The sequence below is a fragment of the Danio aesculapii genome, chromosome 6 (assembly GCF_903798145.1).
Source record: "Danio aesculapii chromosome 6, fDanAes4.1, whole genome shotgun sequence".
In the NCBI taxonomy this organism is placed as follows: Eukaryota; Metazoa; Chordata; class Actinopteri; order Cypriniformes; family Danionidae; genus Danio; species Danio aesculapii.
Window position 1 is genome coordinate 326,080 of NC_079440.1, and position 20,556 is coordinate 346,635.

The window sequence follows — 20,556 nt, forward strand, 5'->3', positions numbered from 1 at the left end:
CTGTCTTTCAGCACAACACACACACACACACACACGGTAAGGAGTGTTGTCTGCAGTTCTGCTGCGCTGTAAATAAGAAGACACCACGGGTATAGATGTATATAATCTAGATGTCTTTATTGCAGTGTTACAGAGAGAGCTGACTCTGGTCCCCAAACCCTGCTGAACATCACACACACACCACACACACACACACACATACTAGATCCCCAACACCAAGGGTCACTGATCATCCAGTTCATTATTATCAAGAGGGTAGAGGTGAATTTAGATTCTCACTCACACACACACACACACACACACACACACACACACACACTCACCAACAGGTTAAAACAATCATCACTGTGCTGCACCGCAATGAGACGCACGCAGGAGCTGTGCTGACACACCCTCAGTGCATGTGTGTGTGTGTGTGTGTGTGTGCGTGTGCGTGTGTGTGTGGGAGAGAGTATGTCAGTAGTCGTGTGCACAGACACGCATTAAACGGTACATTAGTGCGTAACAAATCTCGAGTGAAGGAAGAGGAGGCTGGTGTGTGTGTGTGTGTGTGTGTGTCATCCACTGGTCACACACTGAGCCTCTTCAGCAGATCCAGTGCCTCCTGATGGACCTGCAGAGGAGAAGCAGACATCAGCCTCAGTGATCAATCAGCACAGGTGATCAATCAACACAGGTGATCAATCAGCACAGGGGATCAATCAACACAGGTGATCATCAGCACAGGTGCTCATCAGCACAGGTGATCAATCAACACAGGTGATCATCAGCACAGGTGATCAATCAGCACAGGTGATCAATCAACACAGGTGATCATCAGCACAGGTGATCATCAGCACAGGTGATCAATCAGCACAGGGGATCAATCAGCACAGGGGATCAATCAACACAGGTGATCATCAGCACAGGTGCTCATCAGCACAGGTGATCAATCAACACAGGTGATCAATCAACACAGGTGATCAATCAACACAGGTGATCAATCAGCACAGGTGATCAATCAACACAGGTGATCATAGGCACAGGTGTGGTGTGTGCTTCACCTGTCGGTCTTCCTCTGTGACTGCAGGATAGTCTCTGGCTTTGGTGAGCCACAGCGCCGCCTGCTGGACGTCCCGCAGCATCATGTAGGTCTTCCCCAGCATCAGCAGGTTCTTACTGTAGAAACTGGGCTCCACTGAACACAGAACACACCACCGATCAACAACAGCCGATCAATAACAGCAGATCAATAACAGCAGACGAGGGTTCATACGAGACCTTCTTCAGCTCTCAGGAAGAACTCTAAAGCCTGAGGGAGACAGAAGAGGGGGATTTACCACAGTACACACCACTGATCCAATCACCGATCAATATTGATCAGCGCTGACTCTAATGATCCCAGAATCCCCTTCACTGATCAGTATTGATCAGCGCTGACTCTAATGATCCCAGAATCCCCTTCACTGATCAGTATTGATCAGCGCTGGCTCTAACGATCCCAGAATCCCCTTCACTGATCAGTATTGATCAGCGCTGACTCTAACGATCCCAGAATCCCCTTCACTGATCAGTATTGATCAGCGCTGACTCTAATAATCCCAGAATCCCCTTCACTGATCAGTATTGATCAGCGCTGACTCTAACAATCCCAGAATCCCCTTCACTGATCAGTATTGATCAGCGCTGACTCTAACAATCCCAGAATCCCCTTCACTGATCAGTATTGATCAGCGCTGACTCTAACAATCCCAGAATCCCCTTCACTGATCAGTATTGATCAGCGCTGACTCTAATAATCCCAGAATCCCCTTCACTGATCGGTATTGATCAGCGCTGACTCTAATAATCCCAGAATCCTCCACTGACCTCTTCATATGTGGCTGTTGGAGGAGAACCGAAGATCACCGCTGCCACCTTACGCTGATACCACGGCAACTCAGCGAAGGCAAAACACCTGCAGGACAGACACGCATGAGGACTGGAGAGACTCAGTCTGAGTGTGTGTGCGTGTGTGTGTGTGTGGGGGGGACCCACCAGAAGCCCAGGATGTGTATGGACGTGGCGTCCCGCGGGTTCAGCTGGATGGCCCTCTGTAGAGCAACGGTAAAGAGTTTATTTCTCCAGAGTTTACCACAGTGATGGGTTATTTACACCACTGATGGGTTATTTACTGGACTGATGGGTTATTTACACCACTGATGGGTTATTTACTACAGTGATAGGTTATTTGCAGCACTGATGGTTTATTTGCAGCAGTGATGGGTTATTTGCAGCAGTGATGGGTTATTTGCAGCAGTGATGGGTTATTTGCAGCAGTGATGGGTTATTTGCAGCAGTAATGGGTTATTTACTACAGTGATGGGTTATTTAATGCAGTGATGGGTTATTTACACCACTGATGAGTTATTTACTGCAGTGATGGTTTTTTGCAGCACTGATGGTTTATTTGCAGCAGTAATGGGTTATTTACTACAGTGATGGGTTATTTGCGGCTGTAGTGGGTTATTTACTACAGTGATGGGTTATTTGCGGCTGTAGTGGGTTATTTACTACAGTGATGGGTTATTTACTGCAGTAATGATGGGTTATTTACTGCAGTGATGGGTTATTTGTGGCTGTGGTGGGTTATTTGCCGTCGTGAGTCTCTTACCTCTAGGTGTTCTCTGATGATGTAGGAGTTTCCGATCTTCACTTTGATGCCCTCATAATCGCCCACATCACTGAGGCAGATGGCGAACCACTGCGGACACACACACACACACGTCACACACACTGCAGTGCCCACACTCAGACACGCACTGGTAGATGACGGTGCTGTACTTTGTGCGCGGCGTAGCACTGCTCGTCTCTCTGCAGCGCGGCGGTGGCGTAATGAAACGCTTCATATGTCAGACGCCGCTTCTCCTCCGCGGACGACAGAAGAGCCAGATCACGACACACACGCGCCAGACGCCACAGGAACTCTGCGTCACCACTGCGCAAACACACACACACACACACAGATACTGACTCACACACATGTACTGATGTACTAACCCTAACCCAGAAGTGTTCATTGTATTGTTCATCACAGTTTTACCTGTGTGCAGTCAGTTGTTTACCTGTGTCTGGTGAGTTGTGTGCAGTCAGTTGTTTACCTGTGTCTGGTGAGTTGTGTGTGGTCAGTTGTTTACCTGTGTCTGGTGAGTTGTGTGCAGTCAGTTGTTTACCTGTGTCTGGTGAGTTGTGTGCAGTCAGTTGTTTACCTGTGTCTGGTGAGTTGTGTGCAGTCAGTTGTTTACCTGTGTCTGGTGAGTTGTGTGCAGTCAGTTGTTTACCTGTCTGGTGAGTTGTGTGTGGTCAGTTGTTTACCTGTGTCTGGTGAGTTGTGTGTGGTCAGTTGTTTACCTGTGACTGGTGAGTTGTGTGTACCTGTGTCTGGTGAGTTGTGTGCAGTCAGTTGTTTACCTGTGTCTGGTGAGTTGTGTGCAGTCAGTTGTTTACCTGTCTGGTGAGTTGTGTGTGGTCAGTTGTTTACCTGTGTCTGGTGAGTTGTGTGCGGTCAGTTGTTTACCTGTGTCTGGTAAGTTGTGTGTGGTCAGTTGTTTACCTGTGTCTGGTGAGTTGTGTGTACCTGTGTCTGGTGAGTTGTGTGTGGTCAGTTGTTTACCTGTGTCTGGCGAGTTGTGTGTGGTCAGTTGTTTACCTGTGACTGGTGAGTTGTGTGCGGTCAGTTGTTTACCTGTGTCTGGTGAGTTGTGTTTACCTGTGTCTGGTGAGTTGTGTGCGGTCAGTTGTTTACCTGTGTCTGGTGAGTTGTGTTTACCTGTGTCTGGTGAGTTGTGTGCGGTCAGTTGTTTACCTGTGTCTGGTGAGTTGTGTGCGGTCAGTTGTTTACCTGTGTCTGGTAAGTTGTGTGTGGTCAGTTGTTTACCTGTGTCTGGTGAGTTGTGTGTGGTCAGTTGTTTACCTGTGTCTGGTGAGTTGTGTGCGGTCAGTTGTTTACCTGTGTCTGGTGAGTTGTGTGCGGTCAGTTGTTTACCTGTGTCTGGCGAGTTGTGTGTACCTGTGTCTGGTGAGTTGTGTGTGGTCAGTTGTTTACCTGTGTCTGGTGAGTTGTGTGCGGTCAGTTGTTTACCTGTGTCTGGTGAGTTGTGTGCGGTCAGTTGTTTACCTGTGTCTGGTGAGTTGTGTGCGGTCAGTTGTTTACCTGTGTCTGGTGAGTTGTGTGTGGTCAGTTGTTTACCTGTGTCTGGTGAGTTTTGTGTGGTCAGTTGTTTACCTGTGTCTGGTGAGTTGTGTGCGGTCAGTTGTTTACCTGTGTCTGGTGAGTTGTGTGTGGTCAGTTGTTTACCTGTGTCTGGTGAGTTGTGTGTGGTCAGTTGTTTACCTGTGTCTGGTGAGTTGTGTTTACCTGTGTCTGGTGAGTTGTGTGTGGTCAGTTGTTTACCTGTGTCTGGTGAGTTGTGTGTGGTCAGTTGTTTACCTGTGTCTGGTGAGTTGTGTGTGGTCAGTTGTTTACCTGTGTCTGGTGAGTTTTGTGTGGTCAGTTGTTTACCTGTGTCTGGTGAGTTGTGTTTACCTGTGTCTGGTGAGTTGTGTGTGGTCAGTTGTTTACCTGTGTCTGGTGAGTTGTGTGTGGTCAGTTGTTTACCTGTGTCTGGTGAGTTGTGTGTGGTCAGTTGTTTACCTGTGTCTGGTGAGTTGTGTGTGGTCAGTTGTTTACCTGTGTCTGGTGAGTTGTGTTTACCTGTGTCTGGTGAGTTGTGTGCGGTCAGTTGTTTACCTGTGTCTGGTGAGTTGTGTGTGGTCAGTTGTTTACCTGTGTCTGGTGAGTTGTGTGTGGTCAGTTGTTTACCTGTGTCTGGTGAGTTGTGTGTGGTCAGTTGTTTACCTGTGTCTGGTGAGTTGTGTGTGGTCAGTTGTTTACCTGTGTCTGGTGAGTTGTGTTTACCTGTGTCTGGTGAGTTGTGTGTGGTCAGTTGTTTACCTGTGTCTGGTGAGTTGTGTTTACCTGTGTCTGGTGAGTTGTGTTTACCTGTGTCTGGTGAGTTGTGTTTACCTGTGTCTGGTGAGTTGTGTGTGGTCAGTTGTTTACCTGTGTCTGGGGAGTTGTGTGTGGTCAGTTGTTTACCTGTGTCTGGTGAGTTGTGTTTACCTGTGTCTGGTGAGTTGTGTGCGGTCAGTTGTTTACCTGTGTCTGGTGAGTTGTGTTTACCTGTGTCTGGTGAGTTGTGTGCGGTCAGTTGTTTACCTGTCTCTGTGTTTGTCCAGCAGTTGGTGCAGCTTCTGTGTTTCTCCGCAGCTGTACAGGTAATCTGCTTGTTCTAGAATCTCTTCAGCTGGACAGAAGATGTAGTCATTCAATAACCCAGCAGCAGCGGTAATCACAGGTAGGGTTAATCAGTGTTATTGACAGGTAGATGATGATGATGATGAAGAACTGACCTGAGTTCAGCGCACACACCGGAGCGAGACGAGACACTCTCCGGTAGATCAGGTATGACAGAGGAGTTACAGCCAACAGCACTACACCCTTCCTGCTCTGAACACACACACACACACACACACACACACACACGCACACACAGAGGTGATACACAACACAGATGATGATCGTTAATGACAGCACCAATCATGACTGACACACACACACACACACACACACACACGCACACACACACACTCCCTCTCTCACTATATGTGTGTGTCTTACTGAAGCTCGGACTCTCTCCGCCCAGACGCGCTCATTGCTCCTCCAGATCTTCACATTTCTGCTCATAAAGCGCCTGAAAGCCCCGAATAAAGTCGCGTTCGCCATCAGAGCAGGTGTGTGTGTGTGAGTGTATGTGAGTCTGAGTGTGTGTGAGATGTTCTAGAACAGCTTCGAGGCTAAAGTTCGGCTTTAACTCCAGCGATGTCGACATACACTGCCGTAAAGTTAGTCGCTCTGTCGCAAAGAGTCTGAACTACAGAGTGTTGGGGTGTAAATAAAGCCCTGCTGAACACCGCAGTCACACTCAACACACTCCACAGCTCTCTCTCTCTCTCTCTCTCTCTCTCTCTCTCTCTCTCTCTCTCTCTCTCTCTCACACACACACACACACACTCTGATGATGATATCCGTCAGTCTGATTGATGAACTTCTGTTGTCAGAGTTGGGTTAGGGTTCATTTTTTGGATCAAGGATGTTGTACTATCTGTGGGTCATGTTGAGTGTTGATCAGTTCAGCAGAGGATCAGCAGTGCACATGTATACACACACACACACACACACACACACACACACACACACACACACACACACACACACACACACACACACACACACACACACACACACACACACACAGTGTTTGTGAGAGGGACTTTGCTTGCTCGTGTGCGTGCGTGCGTGCGTGTGAGGGTGTGTCTGCTCATATAACCCGGTCTCTCCGGCTTCACAGCGCCTGCGGAACTCCTCCGACTGAAGACTCGTGTAGCAGCAGGTCAGTGAGCCACTCTATTGGTTGTGTTCATTATTTAACAATTAATGAGGCAAATAATTGAGAATATTCCTCATTAACGGGAACACGCCGCTATTAACAGGAGACGCGCTGAAATAGTCACGCTAAGGTAGCTCCAGTACACCTTTACGGCGCTTTAGGCGTCTCTTGTCCTCATTAATGAACACTTTGGTCATTTGAACGCACTTTTTAGTAAACATGTGAAGTTACTTTTCGGCTTGACGTGTTTTGATGCATCATGACGTTTTGCACTAGTTTGGCCAATCAGGAGCGTTTGCGCTGGTCGTTTATCCAATGAGCGGCGAGAGCGAAGCGGCGCTGAGATAGAGGAAATGAAAGCGATTAAGCTGAAGGATGAGTTTATCAGAGAAACAGCGCGAGAATATCAGAGATTATCGTGTGTATTTCCGCTAAAGCTGCTCGCCCAGCGTTCTGTCATGTCATATGTGTGTTTGTGTTCAGAATGGAGCCTTTGTCCGCCGCGCATGCGCGCTTCTGCCTCAGCCTCTTCCAGAAGATCAGCGATGGAGATAGTTCGCAGAATGTGTTTTTCTCTCCGCTCAGCATCTCTGCGGCCCTCTCGATGCTTTCTCTTGGAGCTGCTGGAAACACCAAAGCGCAGATGTCTCAGGTGAGTGTGTACCGTGCTGATTTACACCTACAGGACCGGTGCGCGCTCTGCTGGTCACGTGACCCCCGTTTGCTCAGGTGTGTCTGTCTGAACTTCGACATTAGTGATGATGAAGATGAAGAAGGCTGTAAAAGAGCTGCTGATCCTCCACCTGTGGACAGGTGTGTGTGTGTTCAGCGCAGAGCTGTAAAGTGTTGAGCAATGCTGTTATCAGCTCAGGCTGTGGATCATTAAGCAGACCTGCAGATCAACTATTAACACATGAGCTGGTTTAATTTGAGGATGTTAATATTGTCGACAGGTGAGCTGAGTAATGAGCATCTGTGAGCGGAACACACACTTCTCTTCAGGGCTTCTCTTCTCTTTACTGCACATTATAAGTACAGCAGTGTGCTGAAGGGCTCTATACATCATCCACAGCTGGAGATATGAACATGTCAATAACACAGAGGAGTGAGCTGCAGCAGCTGGAGAGACCGCTGTAGATCAGAGAAGAGTCATCAGCACATGACACTGATTCCTCTAATGGACTGACTCGACGCCGGTCCTGCTGTTATTATTTCATATACCTGTTTCGCATCCGCAGCTAAAGCTCTGCAGCAGTATAGAGCATTACAGACAGCGCAGAGCTGATGAACGTCGGCGTAAACACCTCCATATATCTGAACACACACTCACTGTACTCCTTCAGGAGAGACGCAGCCCTGAGCACAGACGTGATGCGCTCATCATCACTCACCCCTCATCAAGAGGAGCCCTGAGCATGAGGAGGCAGGCGAGAGTTAAAGGAGCCCATCCATGGTTAATTAGTTGTGGATACCTCAGGGGTCTAACACCATCACACCATCTCTGATACACACACACACACACACACACACACACACAGAGGAACTAATGCTGAACTATCCCTCATCAGTAGACTCACACAGAACCTGTGCGTGCAGAAATCTGCAGATTTTAGCCCATCATTGAGTTTATTTATTTACTTGTGTAAATATTTGTAAATGTATATTCATGAATTTTAAATTAATATTGACTGATATGAAAATGTTCATGAGATTTATTTACAGTACAGGTTGTAAAGTCATATCTTCTGTCTTCTAGTAGATATTAAATGTTTACCAAATAAGCGGATCTAATTGGATTAGCGTTATAAACAATAATTACAGGTAAAAAGCTGTTATTTTTTATTTATTAAATTCAGTTTTTAGTTAGAATATTCCTAAAATCATTCCACATAAATCCACAGATCATTTACAAAAGTCTCCTCAGAAACAGCCAGTAATGTCTGCAGATTCTGCCGGGCCCTGCTGCTCAGATCAACATGTGCATCCTCAGCATGAGGAGAACAGCGATCAGTCAAACAAAGCATGTGAAGAGCCAATACAGCTGGACCCAACACTGACCCCTGAGGAAGCGCACGCTTCAGTAGTGCAGAAGAGGATCAATAAGGTCTTAATCCAACAGAAACATGTGGAGTAACCCAGCATCAGCTCAGCCCACAGTCTCTAACCTCCATCAGTGCTGTATGTATGATCGCGTCTGATGCAGCTGTCAAACAACTGAGACCCGGATCACAGCTTTTCCAGAACCGGCTCTGAGCTGCTCCTGAACCCTCATCAGATACAGCAGCTCCACTCAAACAGACAGTAAGCTGTTCAACAAGTGTAGAGGTCCTGACAGGGGTTAATGACAGCTCTTTAACTGAGACTGGTCCTCATGTGAGGGTGATGTGTGTTGCTAAACAGCTGGAGCGTTTGGAGGTGGAGTGTGTGGAACAATCTGCAGTCCATCAGAATGTCCATCACTCCTCATTTTGCATGTCAGAGGAAGCGTTTCCTCCATCGCTGTGCTGTACTCTGTTGTTCTGTGTTTTCTGCAGACGCTGCACTTTGCTGGAGCCGAAAGCGAGATCCACGCCGGCTTCACGAAGCTGCTGAGCGAGATGAACAGAGCCGGAGCGCCGCACACACTGAGCCTCGCCAGCCGGCTGTACGGGGAGCAGTCCTGCCGCTTCCAGGAGGTGTGTGTATCCTAACACTAACACTAACCTGCAGCTGATGCAGAACTGAGCTGCAGCTCTCTCTGTTCTCTATGTTCCAGACGTTTCTGTCGGACACGCGGCGTCTGTACGGGGCGGAGCTGCAGCCGCTGGACTTCGTCAGTCAGCCGGAGGCGTCAAGGGGGATCATCAACCGCTGGGTGGAGCAGCAGACGCATGGTGGGACACACAGCTGATGATGAACCCTGCACTGTGTGTGTGTGTGTGTGTGTGTGTGTGTGTGTGTGTGTGTGAGGGTCATAATAAACCCTGTGCTGAGTGTGTGTGTGTGTTATAAAAAAACCCTCCGCTGAGTGTGTGTGTGTGTGTGTGTGTGTGTGAGAGTGAGTGTGCGTGTGTGTGTCATAATAAACCCTGTGCTGAGTGTGTGTGTGTGTGTGTGTGTGTGTGTGTGTGTGTGTGTTATAAAAAAAAAACCCTGCGCTGAGTAAGTGTGTGTGTGTGAGTGCCATAATAAACCCTGTGCTGAGTGTGTGTGTGAGTGTCATAATAAACCCTGTGCTGAGAGTGTGTGTGTGTATCCACAGAGAAGATCCGGGACCTGCTGGCGGAGGGCAGTGTGGACTCACTGAGCCGGCTGGTTCTGGTCAACGCTGTTTACTTCAAGAGCAGCTGGGAGAGAAAATTCCTGGAGGAGCACACACACGAGCAGCAGTTCCGGACCAGCAGAGTGAGGAGTGTGTGTGTGTGTGTGTGTGTGTGTGTGTGTGTGTGTGTGTGTAAGGGTGCACTCACATAAGCTATAGTTGCCTTGAACCGTGCCTCAGCGTGCTCGTCCCCCATCCCCTCTCCCCCCTCGGCCTGCACTCACACTGCATTTTAACCCACCGGCGGCCCTGAGCACACCTCCATCATGGATGATGCTCTGTTCAGTGTAACAGAAGCGCTGTCGCTCAGCTCAGTGGACACTGCTGCAGGTATATTGTGTCAGTCATTCGAGCTGCAGTCACACACAGTCAGATCTCCTGCTGAACAGATCCAGCACATCATTCATAAATGATGATCAAGTTCTGGAGCTGCAGGTATGAGGAGGTCTGCTGAAGGTGCAGCTGTGGTGCAGTGAGGGGTTTGTGTCTTTAATAATCTACGACCCTTCAACAGTAAGAATGATTATTAAATCCAAATCAAACAGTCCCTAAAAGTGGTGTTGTGCCTTCAGTGTCGGGCTCAGCCGGGCTTTGCACTCACACTATAAGCGTACCGCACCTGAGCCCGATTCAGAGCACTCACACTACTCAAACCAACCGGGAAACTCAGCTGGGCACTGTTTGGATAGCCTAGTGTGAGTGCGCCCTAAGTGTGTGTGTGTGTGTGTGTGTGCGCGTGCGTGCGTGCGTGCGTGTGTGTGTGTGTGTGTGCGCGTGCGTGCGTGTGTGTGCGTGTGTGTGTGCGCATGCGTGCGTGCGTGCGTGCGTGTGTGTGTGTGTGTGCGCGTGCGTGCGTGCGTGCGTGCGTGCGTGTGTGTGTGTGTGTGTGCGTGCGTGCGTGTGCGTGCATGTGCGTGCTAATGCTGTAGTGTTACTGTTGTCCAGAATGAGTCTAAGCCGGTGCAGATGATGTTCCAGAAGGGCAGGTTTCCTCTGGCCTTCATCCCGGATGTGAACTGTCAGATTCTGGAGCTTCCGTACGCTGGGAAGGAGCTGAGCATGCTGGTGCTGCTGCCCAACGCCATGGAGGATGACAGCACTGGCCTGGAGAAGGTGTGTGTGTGTGTGTGTGTGACTGACTGAGTGAGTGTGTGTGTGTGTGTGTGTGTGTGTGTGTGTGTGTGTGAGTGTCCACACACTGAAGCCATTGTTGGCCAATTAGTAGGGCCAGACGGAATCTGCAGACGTTTTTTGCTATTTCTGCGGAGAATTTTGGTAATAATCTGTGGATTTCTGCTGAATTATTTTGGGAGAATCATGACGATAACCTTAATGTATGAACTAAAAAAATAATCTCTTTTTAACTTGTATTTAATGTTTACAATGCAAATCCAATTAGATTCACTTTATTTAGTAAACAGAGCAAGTCTGTCATATAATATCTCTACTGAAAGACTGAATATGACTGAACACACTGCATTATACAGAAATCAGATCAACATGTTCATATTAGTCAATAATATTACAGTAATTAATATAAAAACTGAAGAAATACAGATTTACACACATTTACTCCAGTAAATAAACTGAATTAATGATGGGCTAAAACTCGCAGATTCTGTGTGGGCCTACCAATTAGTGAGCAGTGGTGCACTGTTAGTGAGTGTGAGCAGCTGAATATTTCATTATTCATATTAATAATTGTCCATCAGCTGTAATCAAAGCAGACTTCATTCCAGCATTAACATCTGAGTCTAATCTCCTGACACTGCTCTGACTGAGACTGGACTCGACCCCAGGACTCGCTCACTCACTCCAGCTGATCACCCACAGCCCATGGCGAGGGCAGGAGGGACCGGCTTTCTCATTTCTAATGATTGGAAATACTCAAACTGTTCTGACTTCACCAATAATTCCACTTCTGACTGACACCCGCAGTCTCCATCACTTCTCCAGCTAAATTGGACATTCTGGTCATTTCCGTCCTCCCGCTCAGTTGTGTGCTGTTCTTGTTCTCTGAGGATGACAGCCCGCTTGTAGTTTTGGGTGACTTTTTTTTCCAGTGTTTACTCGGACAAACCAAAGACTTCCGTTCTGTCATTACATCATTCGACCTCAACCAGCTTAACATCACGAGCACACATAAATCTGGCCAGCATCTTGACCTGGTCTACAAAAGACATGGCACTTAGGGCTGGGCCATATTGCAAATAGATGATCACCATATCATGTTTCATATCGTTCCATATAGATAATTATTGAATATTTTTAATCCATTTAGGAATATCAGATTTAAATAACCACTTTACCAACATTACTGAGGCAAATAGTTTAATAGTCAAAAGCTAAAATATTTCAACAAAATATCTGATCTGTTCATAACCAAATAAACAAAAGAGTTAAAGAGACTTATAAAGTGTGTGCGATGGTGAAGGTGGATATCATCTGTAAGATAATAATGATACAGTAAAGCTCAAACTCTGTCAACAACACTAATGATGATCATCAAATCTTAGCTTAAAGTAAAGGAGCCAGCCATCATCATTCAGATACACACTGCAGCATTATAGATAGTGAAGCTGAATGACTGGATGCACAGGAAAAGAAAGCAAAAAGCCACACTGGCGACATCCTTACATCCTTTTTTATTTACAATCTCCTCACCGCTGCTGTACAGCACTCTTGTTCGAGTGTGTTGGTATTCTGACCTGCAGTGATAATGCGCTCGCGCTCCCTCGAGAATGACAAACAGACAAACCATTGCTGCAGCTCCGATACACGTTTCTGGAGGAAAGTAAAAAGCTCTGCAGTGTTTGGATGCGCTGTGTGTGTGTTTGAGGTAATCAGTCTGTCATTATTACTGAAATGTGTGTATTCTATACAAAGTGTGAAGCAGATCGATGAGTTCTACTTGCATTAATCGTGGTGCGCTCGCAGCATTTAGAAACGTTTAGATCTTTTCAGCTAGGTGTACCTGGAAAACGTGCGCGCTATGTGCATGTCGTACAAGTTGCACGCCTCTATTGGATATGACAAACTTGCACCCTAAGCTTATTGGCACTGCCTCCAAGGCGCTTAGCAGCCACATTTAGTGAAACTATAGCCTTCTTAAGGAAATACATACCGAAATTCATTTATTTTTTTACCAATGATATCGCTTAGCCCTAATTGACTCTTGGCTAAGCCACTCCCAAAAACCGCCACCCACCAATCGTGGCTTAGCAACCGTAGCTACGCGCAGGGGCTCTGTCAATCTTTAAGTTGTTAAGTTGGTTAAGCTGGTTTTGTTTTGATATTCCTGACACATTCAGTGACTGACCGACGGCAATAACTCGCACACCTCTTACCCTAAACAGATCTAAACAGTGTTTCCTACAAAAATACAGCGCAGGTTCTGTTTCACAGCTGTCTGTTTCTTTTGTTTCACTCGATATTATGAACACTGCTCCGTTTAAGCTCTCGCAATAGTAGTCATACTAATAGCAATGTGATGACAGTCTGAGGACTTGCGATCAATATACTTCACCTGCAGCTGTTTTCCAGTAATTTATAACCCTCATGCCCATGTCAGAGTTACAGTTCACTGATGTTTTTGTCCATCTTTTAGAGATTTAGTCATTGGTGACGGCGTTATAGCGGGTTAGTGTCTGCTTTTATATTTGGTGTCTGATTAATATTTGTTGGTAGGGAAAATCTATTTGTTCACTTCTGCTATTTATATTCTGATTTGCATTTCAGTTTATTTTTTCTTCACTGAACTGCAAATTAGAATAGAAACTGGATAAAGAGCACACAAACATGCTGACTGTAATAGGTGCTGTACATTGTTATGGGTCAGTGATGCTAATATTTGGCTCAAATCCACCAATTTCCCTTTTCTGCCAGTTTTTTCTATGAATGAATGATGTAGAAGCTCTGTCTATGCGTGTTTCCTTGTTGGTTAGTAACGCTATATTTCATTGCACATTCGTCTATCAGGATTTTTGGCTAAAAAAGAGAAATCCGGGTTTAATTAGTTGTTATTATTAGAGTATTTTAAATGTCACCTCTCTTGATGTGCATGAACTAAGCTGTTGAATAGTCAGCGTATGAGGCGGATACGCTAAGCTAGCTTCAATTTTTTTTTTTTCAGTTATTTTCTAATCAGTTGGCTATTATGTCGTGAATATACACCTGTAATGTATACTGCAGTGCTTTTTTGTCTGGCTTTCTCAGATATCTCAACTGTTTGTCAAAAATCACTAATTATATGCCGGGAATGTCTGACACCGGCGCATACACATTGTAATAGACGTGCCAGGCATGAAAGATTGACAAAAAGCTTAGCGAAGGGCCAATTGCACCTCTGATAAAGTCACTGTTAAACTACTGCACGCCTCAGACCACTTCAGCATTACTGTAGCTCCTTGGTTCAATAAAGGATTGACTCTTTCACTGGTGTTTTCCCATGATTTATTTTCAGTGCAGCATTCACTTCACCGACGCCGTCATTTGAACACCTACACCGAGCACCGTAAGCCGTACACCTCACACCGCACACCGTAAGAGCTTTGTATATAAAGAGAAAATGAAACCAAATGTAAGCAAACATGAACCGTATACAAACAAACAGACATCACTTAAACTCAATATACAAAAACTCAATACAAACAAACATATTAAAGCATGAAGTGTCAGTACCTTGTTCTCCAATCAAACCAGAAGCTAAACCCTCAGACCGTAGCAGACCGCACAGCTGAGACGCCGTGATGATCTGCGATATTTCTGTGTATCTGTTTATATCCGTAATGGTAATCAATTCAAAATAAAAGACTTCCGCTTTTACACTGAACACTTCCAATACATAAATGCCGTACGTATCAAGAACACATAGAATAAAGAAGAGAGAGAAAAAAAAATAATCAATATAAACATATTGTAGAAAAATAGACCACAACATAAACACCATATCAAAAGTTATTAACAATTACCTTTGACTTAATGCTTCCCACAGCCACACAGCCTCCATCCCAACCAGTCTCTTTTAGAGCAGTCTGAGCTCTCTGTCCTCCACACACTTCTCCACTGCCTCATCCTCTCTTCATTCACACACCCAGTTCTGACACCTTTGATGTTAATAGTGCTTCAGAAACGCTCTGTTCCATATCTGATCTTCTGAGAGAAGGGTCAGGTTAAGGTTAGGGTTTGTATTGAGAGAACATCAGACAGCACTCAGGCCAACAGAGAGATGGCACAAATCAGAATGTGCTGACATTGGCAGGTACCCAACCCAGCTGGTATAATTTGCCACCCAACTCAATTCTGCCAATCTACAGCAAGAAAATTAACAACACTGCAGACACCAGCACAATTACTCATGACGTTCAGTACTCTGCTCTGTCCTTCACCTCTCAGCTCATCCCACAAGCTGCCCTCTGGACCCGTTCCCCTCACACATCAATAACAGACAAATAAACACCTCACTGGTTCAAATTACAGACCAGTCTCTCTTCATCCCTTCATTACCAAAATCCTGGAAATTGTTGTTTTTAACCAAATGTCCACATTTTATCTCTGAATAACCTGCTGGATGCAAACCAATCAGCCTTCAGAAGAGTTGATTCCACTGAGGCTGCACTGCTTTCGGTCACTGAAGCCCTGCGGATCCCTAAAGCAGGCTCTAGATCCTCCATTCTGCTCTTACTGGACCCGTCTGCTGCTGATACAGAGAGTCACCAGATGCTGCTGTCCACCCTCTCCTCAATGGGCACTGGTGAAATGGGTATGCTAAAATTGACCGTAGCATGTGTGGCTGTTTCCCAGTGATGGGTTGCAGCTGGAAGGGCATCTGCTTTGTAAAACATGCTGTAATAGTTGGCGGTTTATTTCACTCCTAACCCTCAGATTAATAAAGAGACTAAAGCTGAAAAGAAAGTGAATGAATGAATGACAGACCATCACCTACTGCTGAACCTGGTGAAAACTGAACGACTCGTCTTCCCTGCGGCTCCACACACTCAACAGGACTTCTCCATCCAGCTGGTCATCCACCATTACCACATGCAGTACTGTAAGGAATGTTGATCCTGGATGATCAGCTGTCCTTCACTGCTCCATCCTACAGGTCTGCGCTCTTCATCATCAGTAGATCAGACGCTTCTCACAGATCCTGCTGCACAGCTCTGAGTCTGAGCTCTGGACTCCTGCAGTGCTCCTCCAGCTGGACTCTTCATCGTCTAGAGATCTGCTGCAGCTCGTCTGCTCTTCAGCCCATCTTACCTTTTCATTCACTGTTCCTCACTGGTGGAGTGATCTCCCCGTTCCCACATAGACTACAGATTCACTGGTATCCTGAACACCACAACTAAACAGCGCATCATCTGTTCCGAGATCACCTGAACCCTGGTGAATAAAACCAGGACCCCCCCCCACTTCACCACACACCAACCCCAATACTGTGAAGTCAGAGTGTGTCTCTCGCAGGCTGGTTAGTTTGTATAATGAGCAGTTCCTGTGTGTGTGTTACCTCCTCTTGTTAAATCACTTAGGACAAAGATGTGTCTGCTAAATGACTAAATGTGTGTGTGTGTGTGTGTGTGTGTGTGTGTGTGTTCGTTCTGCTGATAAAACACCACTGTGTGTGCAGCAGGCATATGTGTTGATTAATAAACTGTCCTGTGTGCAGCTGGAGCGTGCGCTGACCCTGGAGACGCTGACAGACTGGACACGGTCAGACATGATGGATGTGCTGGAGGTGGAGGTGTCTCTGCCGCGGCTGCGGGTGGAGGAGCGACTGGAGCTGAAGCCGCTGCTGGTGGAGCTGGGCATGCCGGACGCCTTCGACCCGCAGCGGGCAGATTTCAGCGGAGTGTGTGCGAGTGGAGAGCTGCTGCTGTCCACGGTGGTTCACCAGTCCTTCCTGGAGGTGAATGAGGAGGGCACGGAGGCGGCGGCGGCCACGGCGGCGGTGATGATGACTCGCTGCCTGATGCGGGCGGAGCGCTTCTGTGCCGACCACCCATTCCTGCTGCTCATCCGACACAACCCGACCGGCAGTCTGCTGTTCTACGGCCGCGTCTGTAATCCCTGTTAAAACACTGCTGTCCCTGAGCGCTAATAAAACACTCCAGTGAAGCTCTGTGTCGCTCTGTTCTGTCGCTGTTTCATCCTCATATTTCAACCTGCCAAAGCAAATCATGTCATGAAAAGCACATCTAATGAGCGTCTGTGACTGAGCGCTACGCTGACGGTGTGTTCTCCAGGCCCTCTCATCCTGTATCCTCAGTGCAGTTCATCAGTCCATGTTGTGTGTGTGTGTGTGTGTGTGTGTGTGTGGTGTGTGTGCGTGCGTGTGCGCTGGAGCTCAGTTGTAGTCTGCAGTGTGTTTGTGTGTGTGTGTGTGTGTGTGTGTGTGTGTGTGTGTGAGAGGTTGCTCAGCTGTAGTTTGCGCACAAACACACACACTGCATTGATTGTAATTAAGATGAAACTGATAATAGTCCTGTTCTCATCTGGGCAGTTGGTTTGGGTCATTTATAGAGCTTTTTCTTACAATGCAAAATTACCCATTATGCTTTGCATGTATGTGCAAGGAGAATGCTGAGAACTTCCGGGCGGCAGCTGATGTGTATAAACCGTCACACTTGAACAGCTTTGAAGTGAGAGTTTTGATCTATTTTACTTGCTTTTAGCATCTTCTGCAGTTTAAATGAAGCCTCGTCATCGCTAACGTCAACATTCTCTTTCTTTTAAACATATGACCAGCCCAAACAAATGTACTTCTTCAAAATGTTTGACACACACACACACACACACGCACACACACACACGCACACACACACACACGCACACACACACACACGCACACGCACACACACACACACACACACACTGTATTTCTGACGGCAGACACGTGAACTAGGAGAACATTTTTCTCTGGCGCTTGAGTCACATCTGACAGATTATAACAGCTTTAACACACACCTTTTAAAGTTGTGTGTCACAAATACACTCCGTAATCCACTCCAAACACTATTGAAACCCATTTTCGGAGTGCAAATTACCGGTTGTAAACGCTGTAAACGGAAGTTCTAAACATTCTATCGGCAGACGCTGGTTGCTATGGTATCCTCCATGCAGCAGCCAAGAAAAAGGTCTAAACTAAAGCCTCCTAAAAACCTTCTCAAACCCATGAATCTGATCTGACATCAGTTAATCTTGAACCTGGGTGACCGTCTCTGTGCTGGAGCATCAGTAGCCGCATTTCCACTGTCGGGCCAGTGTGAGCCAGGACTTTTATCGGGCCGGGCCAGGCCAATCGCCCGGAAGGTTGAGCAGTGAGGCCGAAATCATGTGGCATTTCCACTGTCAGGCTAATAACTCTCAGTGCGTCACGCAAACCCCGCCCCCAGAATGTTCCGCGAATCAAACATCACACAACCCGCCCACTTCAGCGGGAATCAGGCAGATAAAGCACACCATCGCATCATCACCAAACCATTAAACTGAAGACCACCAACACAAACAAACGACATGTTACAGTACAGCAATACAGTATATGTCTATATGTCAACCTCCTGCTCTCCCTCGGGAAGTAACTGAAACTGCAATTCATCAAAATTCCGCTAGTCCTGGCGCCATATGGAGCACATTGCTATTGAGCCCACTGTTAGAATGGCCAACTTTACAGCAGAAAAAAGGTGTTTACAGCCTGGTACAAAGAACGATTTTGGTTCATATAGCTATTATTACCCTTCATGACAACTGTGAGGGGGGTGAATTATTTTATAACTCATCCATTTCCTTTATATTAGGTTATATTAAGTTTGCATAATTAAGGGCGTGGCCACTTGAGTGACAGCTAGGTCTCGCTGGTCGCCGTCACTTCACCTCAGCTGAATCCGGCAGATTAGCCACTGATCTCGGCATATTCATCGTATTTTTCTTTTGTTTTATGTGGCTTTACACAGTCAGCTGCCTTTTGGACTTATTTCTTACAATAATCAGATGATATGGGATGCTGTGTGCACTTAACTGTGCTCAAAAACCATTCGTGTGGCCTCCGTTTCCCATGTCAGTAAAGTTATATACTTGTATACCATCTTTATAAGTGTATTTGTTTTATTTAAGATCATTTATCATTTATAATGTTCTTTAGAGCTGTAATGCCCTCCAGAATCTGACAGATTGATTAGCTGTAGGCTCTAGATCAGTCATCTGAAGCGTTATCATACTGTGTTATGCTGGAGTTCATCAATAGTCTTGCATTTACTAACACACACACTATATCTGAAGTGTTTGGAAGTAATTAGTGTTTTCCTCCTGTAGAAAAACGTCATAAGAGCAATGTTTAGTGGCTCAATGTATGACTACAGTGTTTTGTTTTTAAAAGTCTAAACACTTTATTGATATAGTGTACAGCCAAGCACATGTGGTCAGAACACAAACGAGTCGCAGGTAATAAAGTATCAAGCGTTTCTCCCAAAGTAAAGTCTGTCTGCCAGGTCTAAGCAAAGTGCCAGCACGTGTCTATAGCTCCGCTCACTTCTTTTTCTTCTTCTTCTTCTTCTTCTTCTTCTTCTTCTTGTGTGTTTTTTTTGGCGGTTGGTAACCAGCTTTTTGGAGCATTACCGCCACCATCTGGATTGGAGTGTGAATCAGGAGTTGACTAACTTATGTAATTCTTATAGTGTAACAAAGCGCCTCAAAACAAAAAGCTCATAAAAAAATAAATAAATTACAAAAAAATACAACCATTTCCTTGAACATAAGTAAATTAATACTCTTTTTTTAAATTTATTTCTTTATTTGTTTATTTTTTATATATATTCCTTTTCCCGAAATACTTTTTTCTATTGATTACCCTAGCCAATTCTCTTTCCTTTTGCATATTACAGCTATATTGTAATATATATGTGCATATATTCAGCTGTGTGAATAATATACTTCTTTCTGTGTGATACATTGGGCAGTGCATCAATACATGTTCTATAGTCTCCTGGTTATTACATTCACACATCCCATCTGCATGTTTATTGATCATGTGTAATGTTAACTATTGAGTGCTGTGTCATTAAATCTCATTCTTGTGAACTTGTCTTCTTCCTGTTTGCTTTTCCTTGTTTCCCTACCTTTTCCAACTTTGTTCTGTATGTTGTAATATTGACGTCCTGTACTCCCATTATTCCATATCTGTTGCCATTTCCCCAATACTTTAGTTTTAACAATACTTTTGATTTCTGACCTGCTGTATTTGATGTTAATGTCTATCGTAGTTTGCTGTGCTGCTTGTTTTGCCAATTTGTCTGCCATCTCATTCCCACTGACCCCTATGTGTGCTGGTACCCACAACAATGAAATGATGACTCCTGATTTTATGAGATTATCTGCACTATTTCATAAATGATGTCCTGCTGTGACTCTGATATTAAATCTTTTATACTCATAAGTGCTGAACTTGAATCAGACGCAATGACTACTTTAATTGGTTTATTATCCTCAACCCACTTTAGAGCTAACCATATTGCTACCAATTCTGCTGTATACACTGCTAAATTATTATTAATTCTTTTTGCAGCCTTCAATCTTTAACTTTGGAATACTGTATGACACTCCTACCCTTTGTCCAATTCTTGATGCATCTGTGTATATTTCAGTTGTCTCATTGTATTTTTCCTTTATATAATTTTCTACTCGTTTACTGTCGATCTCTCTTTCTTGTTTTTCTTTCAGTACTTCCAAATCTCCAATCAGCCATGTGGGAACTACTGCAAATACTATAGTGGGCGAAACTGTTAGTGTGTCTATTTCTATATCATTGATTTTACTTCG

The 20,556-nt window shown here is 45.6% G+C and overlaps 2 protein-coding genes across 3 annotated transcripts; one reads left to right on the plus strand and one right to left on the minus strand.

Annotated features, from left to right (window-relative positions):
- Positions 1-90: 90 nt before the first annotated feature.
- On the minus strand, positions 91-5,909 carry rmdn1 (regulator of microtubule dynamics 1). 2 transcript variants are annotated; one of them, XM_056459246.1, is made up of 10 exons: positions 5,678-5,908; positions 5,410-5,506; positions 5,216-5,303; positions 2,803-2,956; positions 2,633-2,722; positions 2,017-2,072; positions 1,849-1,936; positions 1,261-1,291; positions 1,044-1,177; positions 91-613 (listed from the first exon to the last, which is right to left on the minus strand). In XM_056459246.1, the coding sequence occupies exons 1-10, from the start codon at positions 5,780-5,782 to the stop codon at positions 569-571; spliced, it is 888 nt and encodes a 295-aa protein (XP_056315221.1). In that variant the 5' UTR covers positions 5,783-5,908; the 3' UTR covers positions 91-568. The 2 variants fall into 2 exon arrangements, with proteins under 2 accessions (XP_056315221.1, XP_056315222.1); XM_056459247.1 differs by lacking the exons at positions 91-613; positions 1,261-1,291 and having other exon boundaries at positions 1,050-1,177; positions 5,678-5,909.
- Positions 5,910-6,336: 427 nt separating this feature from the next.
- serpinb1l3 (serpin peptidase inhibitor, clade B (ovalbumin), member 1, like 3) lies at positions 6,337-16,860 on the plus strand. Its single transcript, XM_056459249.1, has 7 exons — positions 6,337-6,449; positions 6,930-7,098; positions 8,981-9,121; positions 9,202-9,319; positions 9,688-9,830; positions 10,693-10,860; positions 16,412-16,860. Exons 2-7 carry the CDS (start codon positions 6,931-6,933, stop codon positions 16,817-16,819), a joined length of 1,146 nt encoding a protein of 381 aa, XP_056315224.1. The 5' UTR covers positions 6,337-6,449; position 6,930; the 3' UTR covers positions 16,820-16,860.
- Positions 16,861-20,556: the final 3,696 nt, after the last annotated feature.

What these genes read in the sequence shown, in the direction of transcription:
- rmdn1 (XM_056459246.1), bottom strand. Translation starts at nt 5,782, where the DNA reads ATGGCGAACGCGACTTTATTCGGGGCTTTCAGGCGCTTTATGAGCAGA. An exon ending in TCATCAGAGAACACCTAGAG is followed by an intron (nt 2,073 to 2,632) that starts GTAAGAGACTCA and finishes GTTGCTCTACAG; the next exon opens with AGGGCCATCCAGCTGAACCC. An exon ending in TCACAGAGGAAGACCGACAG is followed by an intron (nt 614 to 1,043) that starts GTGAAGCACACA and finishes TCTCCTCTGCAG; the next exon opens with GTCCATCAGGAGGCACTGGA.
- serpinb1l3 (XM_056459249.1), top strand. Translation starts at nt 6,931, where the DNA reads ATGGAGCCTTTGTCCGCCGCGCATGCGCGCTTCTGCCTCAGCCTCTTC. An exon ending in CCAAAGCGCAGATGTCTCAG is followed by an intron (nt 7,099 to 8,980) that starts GTGAGTGTGTAC and finishes TGTTTTCTGCAG; the next exon opens with ACGCTGCACTTTGCTGGAGC. An exon ending in AGTCCTGCCGCTTCCAGGAG is followed by an intron (nt 9,122 to 9,201) that starts GTGTGTGTATCC and finishes TCTATGTTCCAG; the next exon opens with ACGTTTCTGTCGGACACGCG.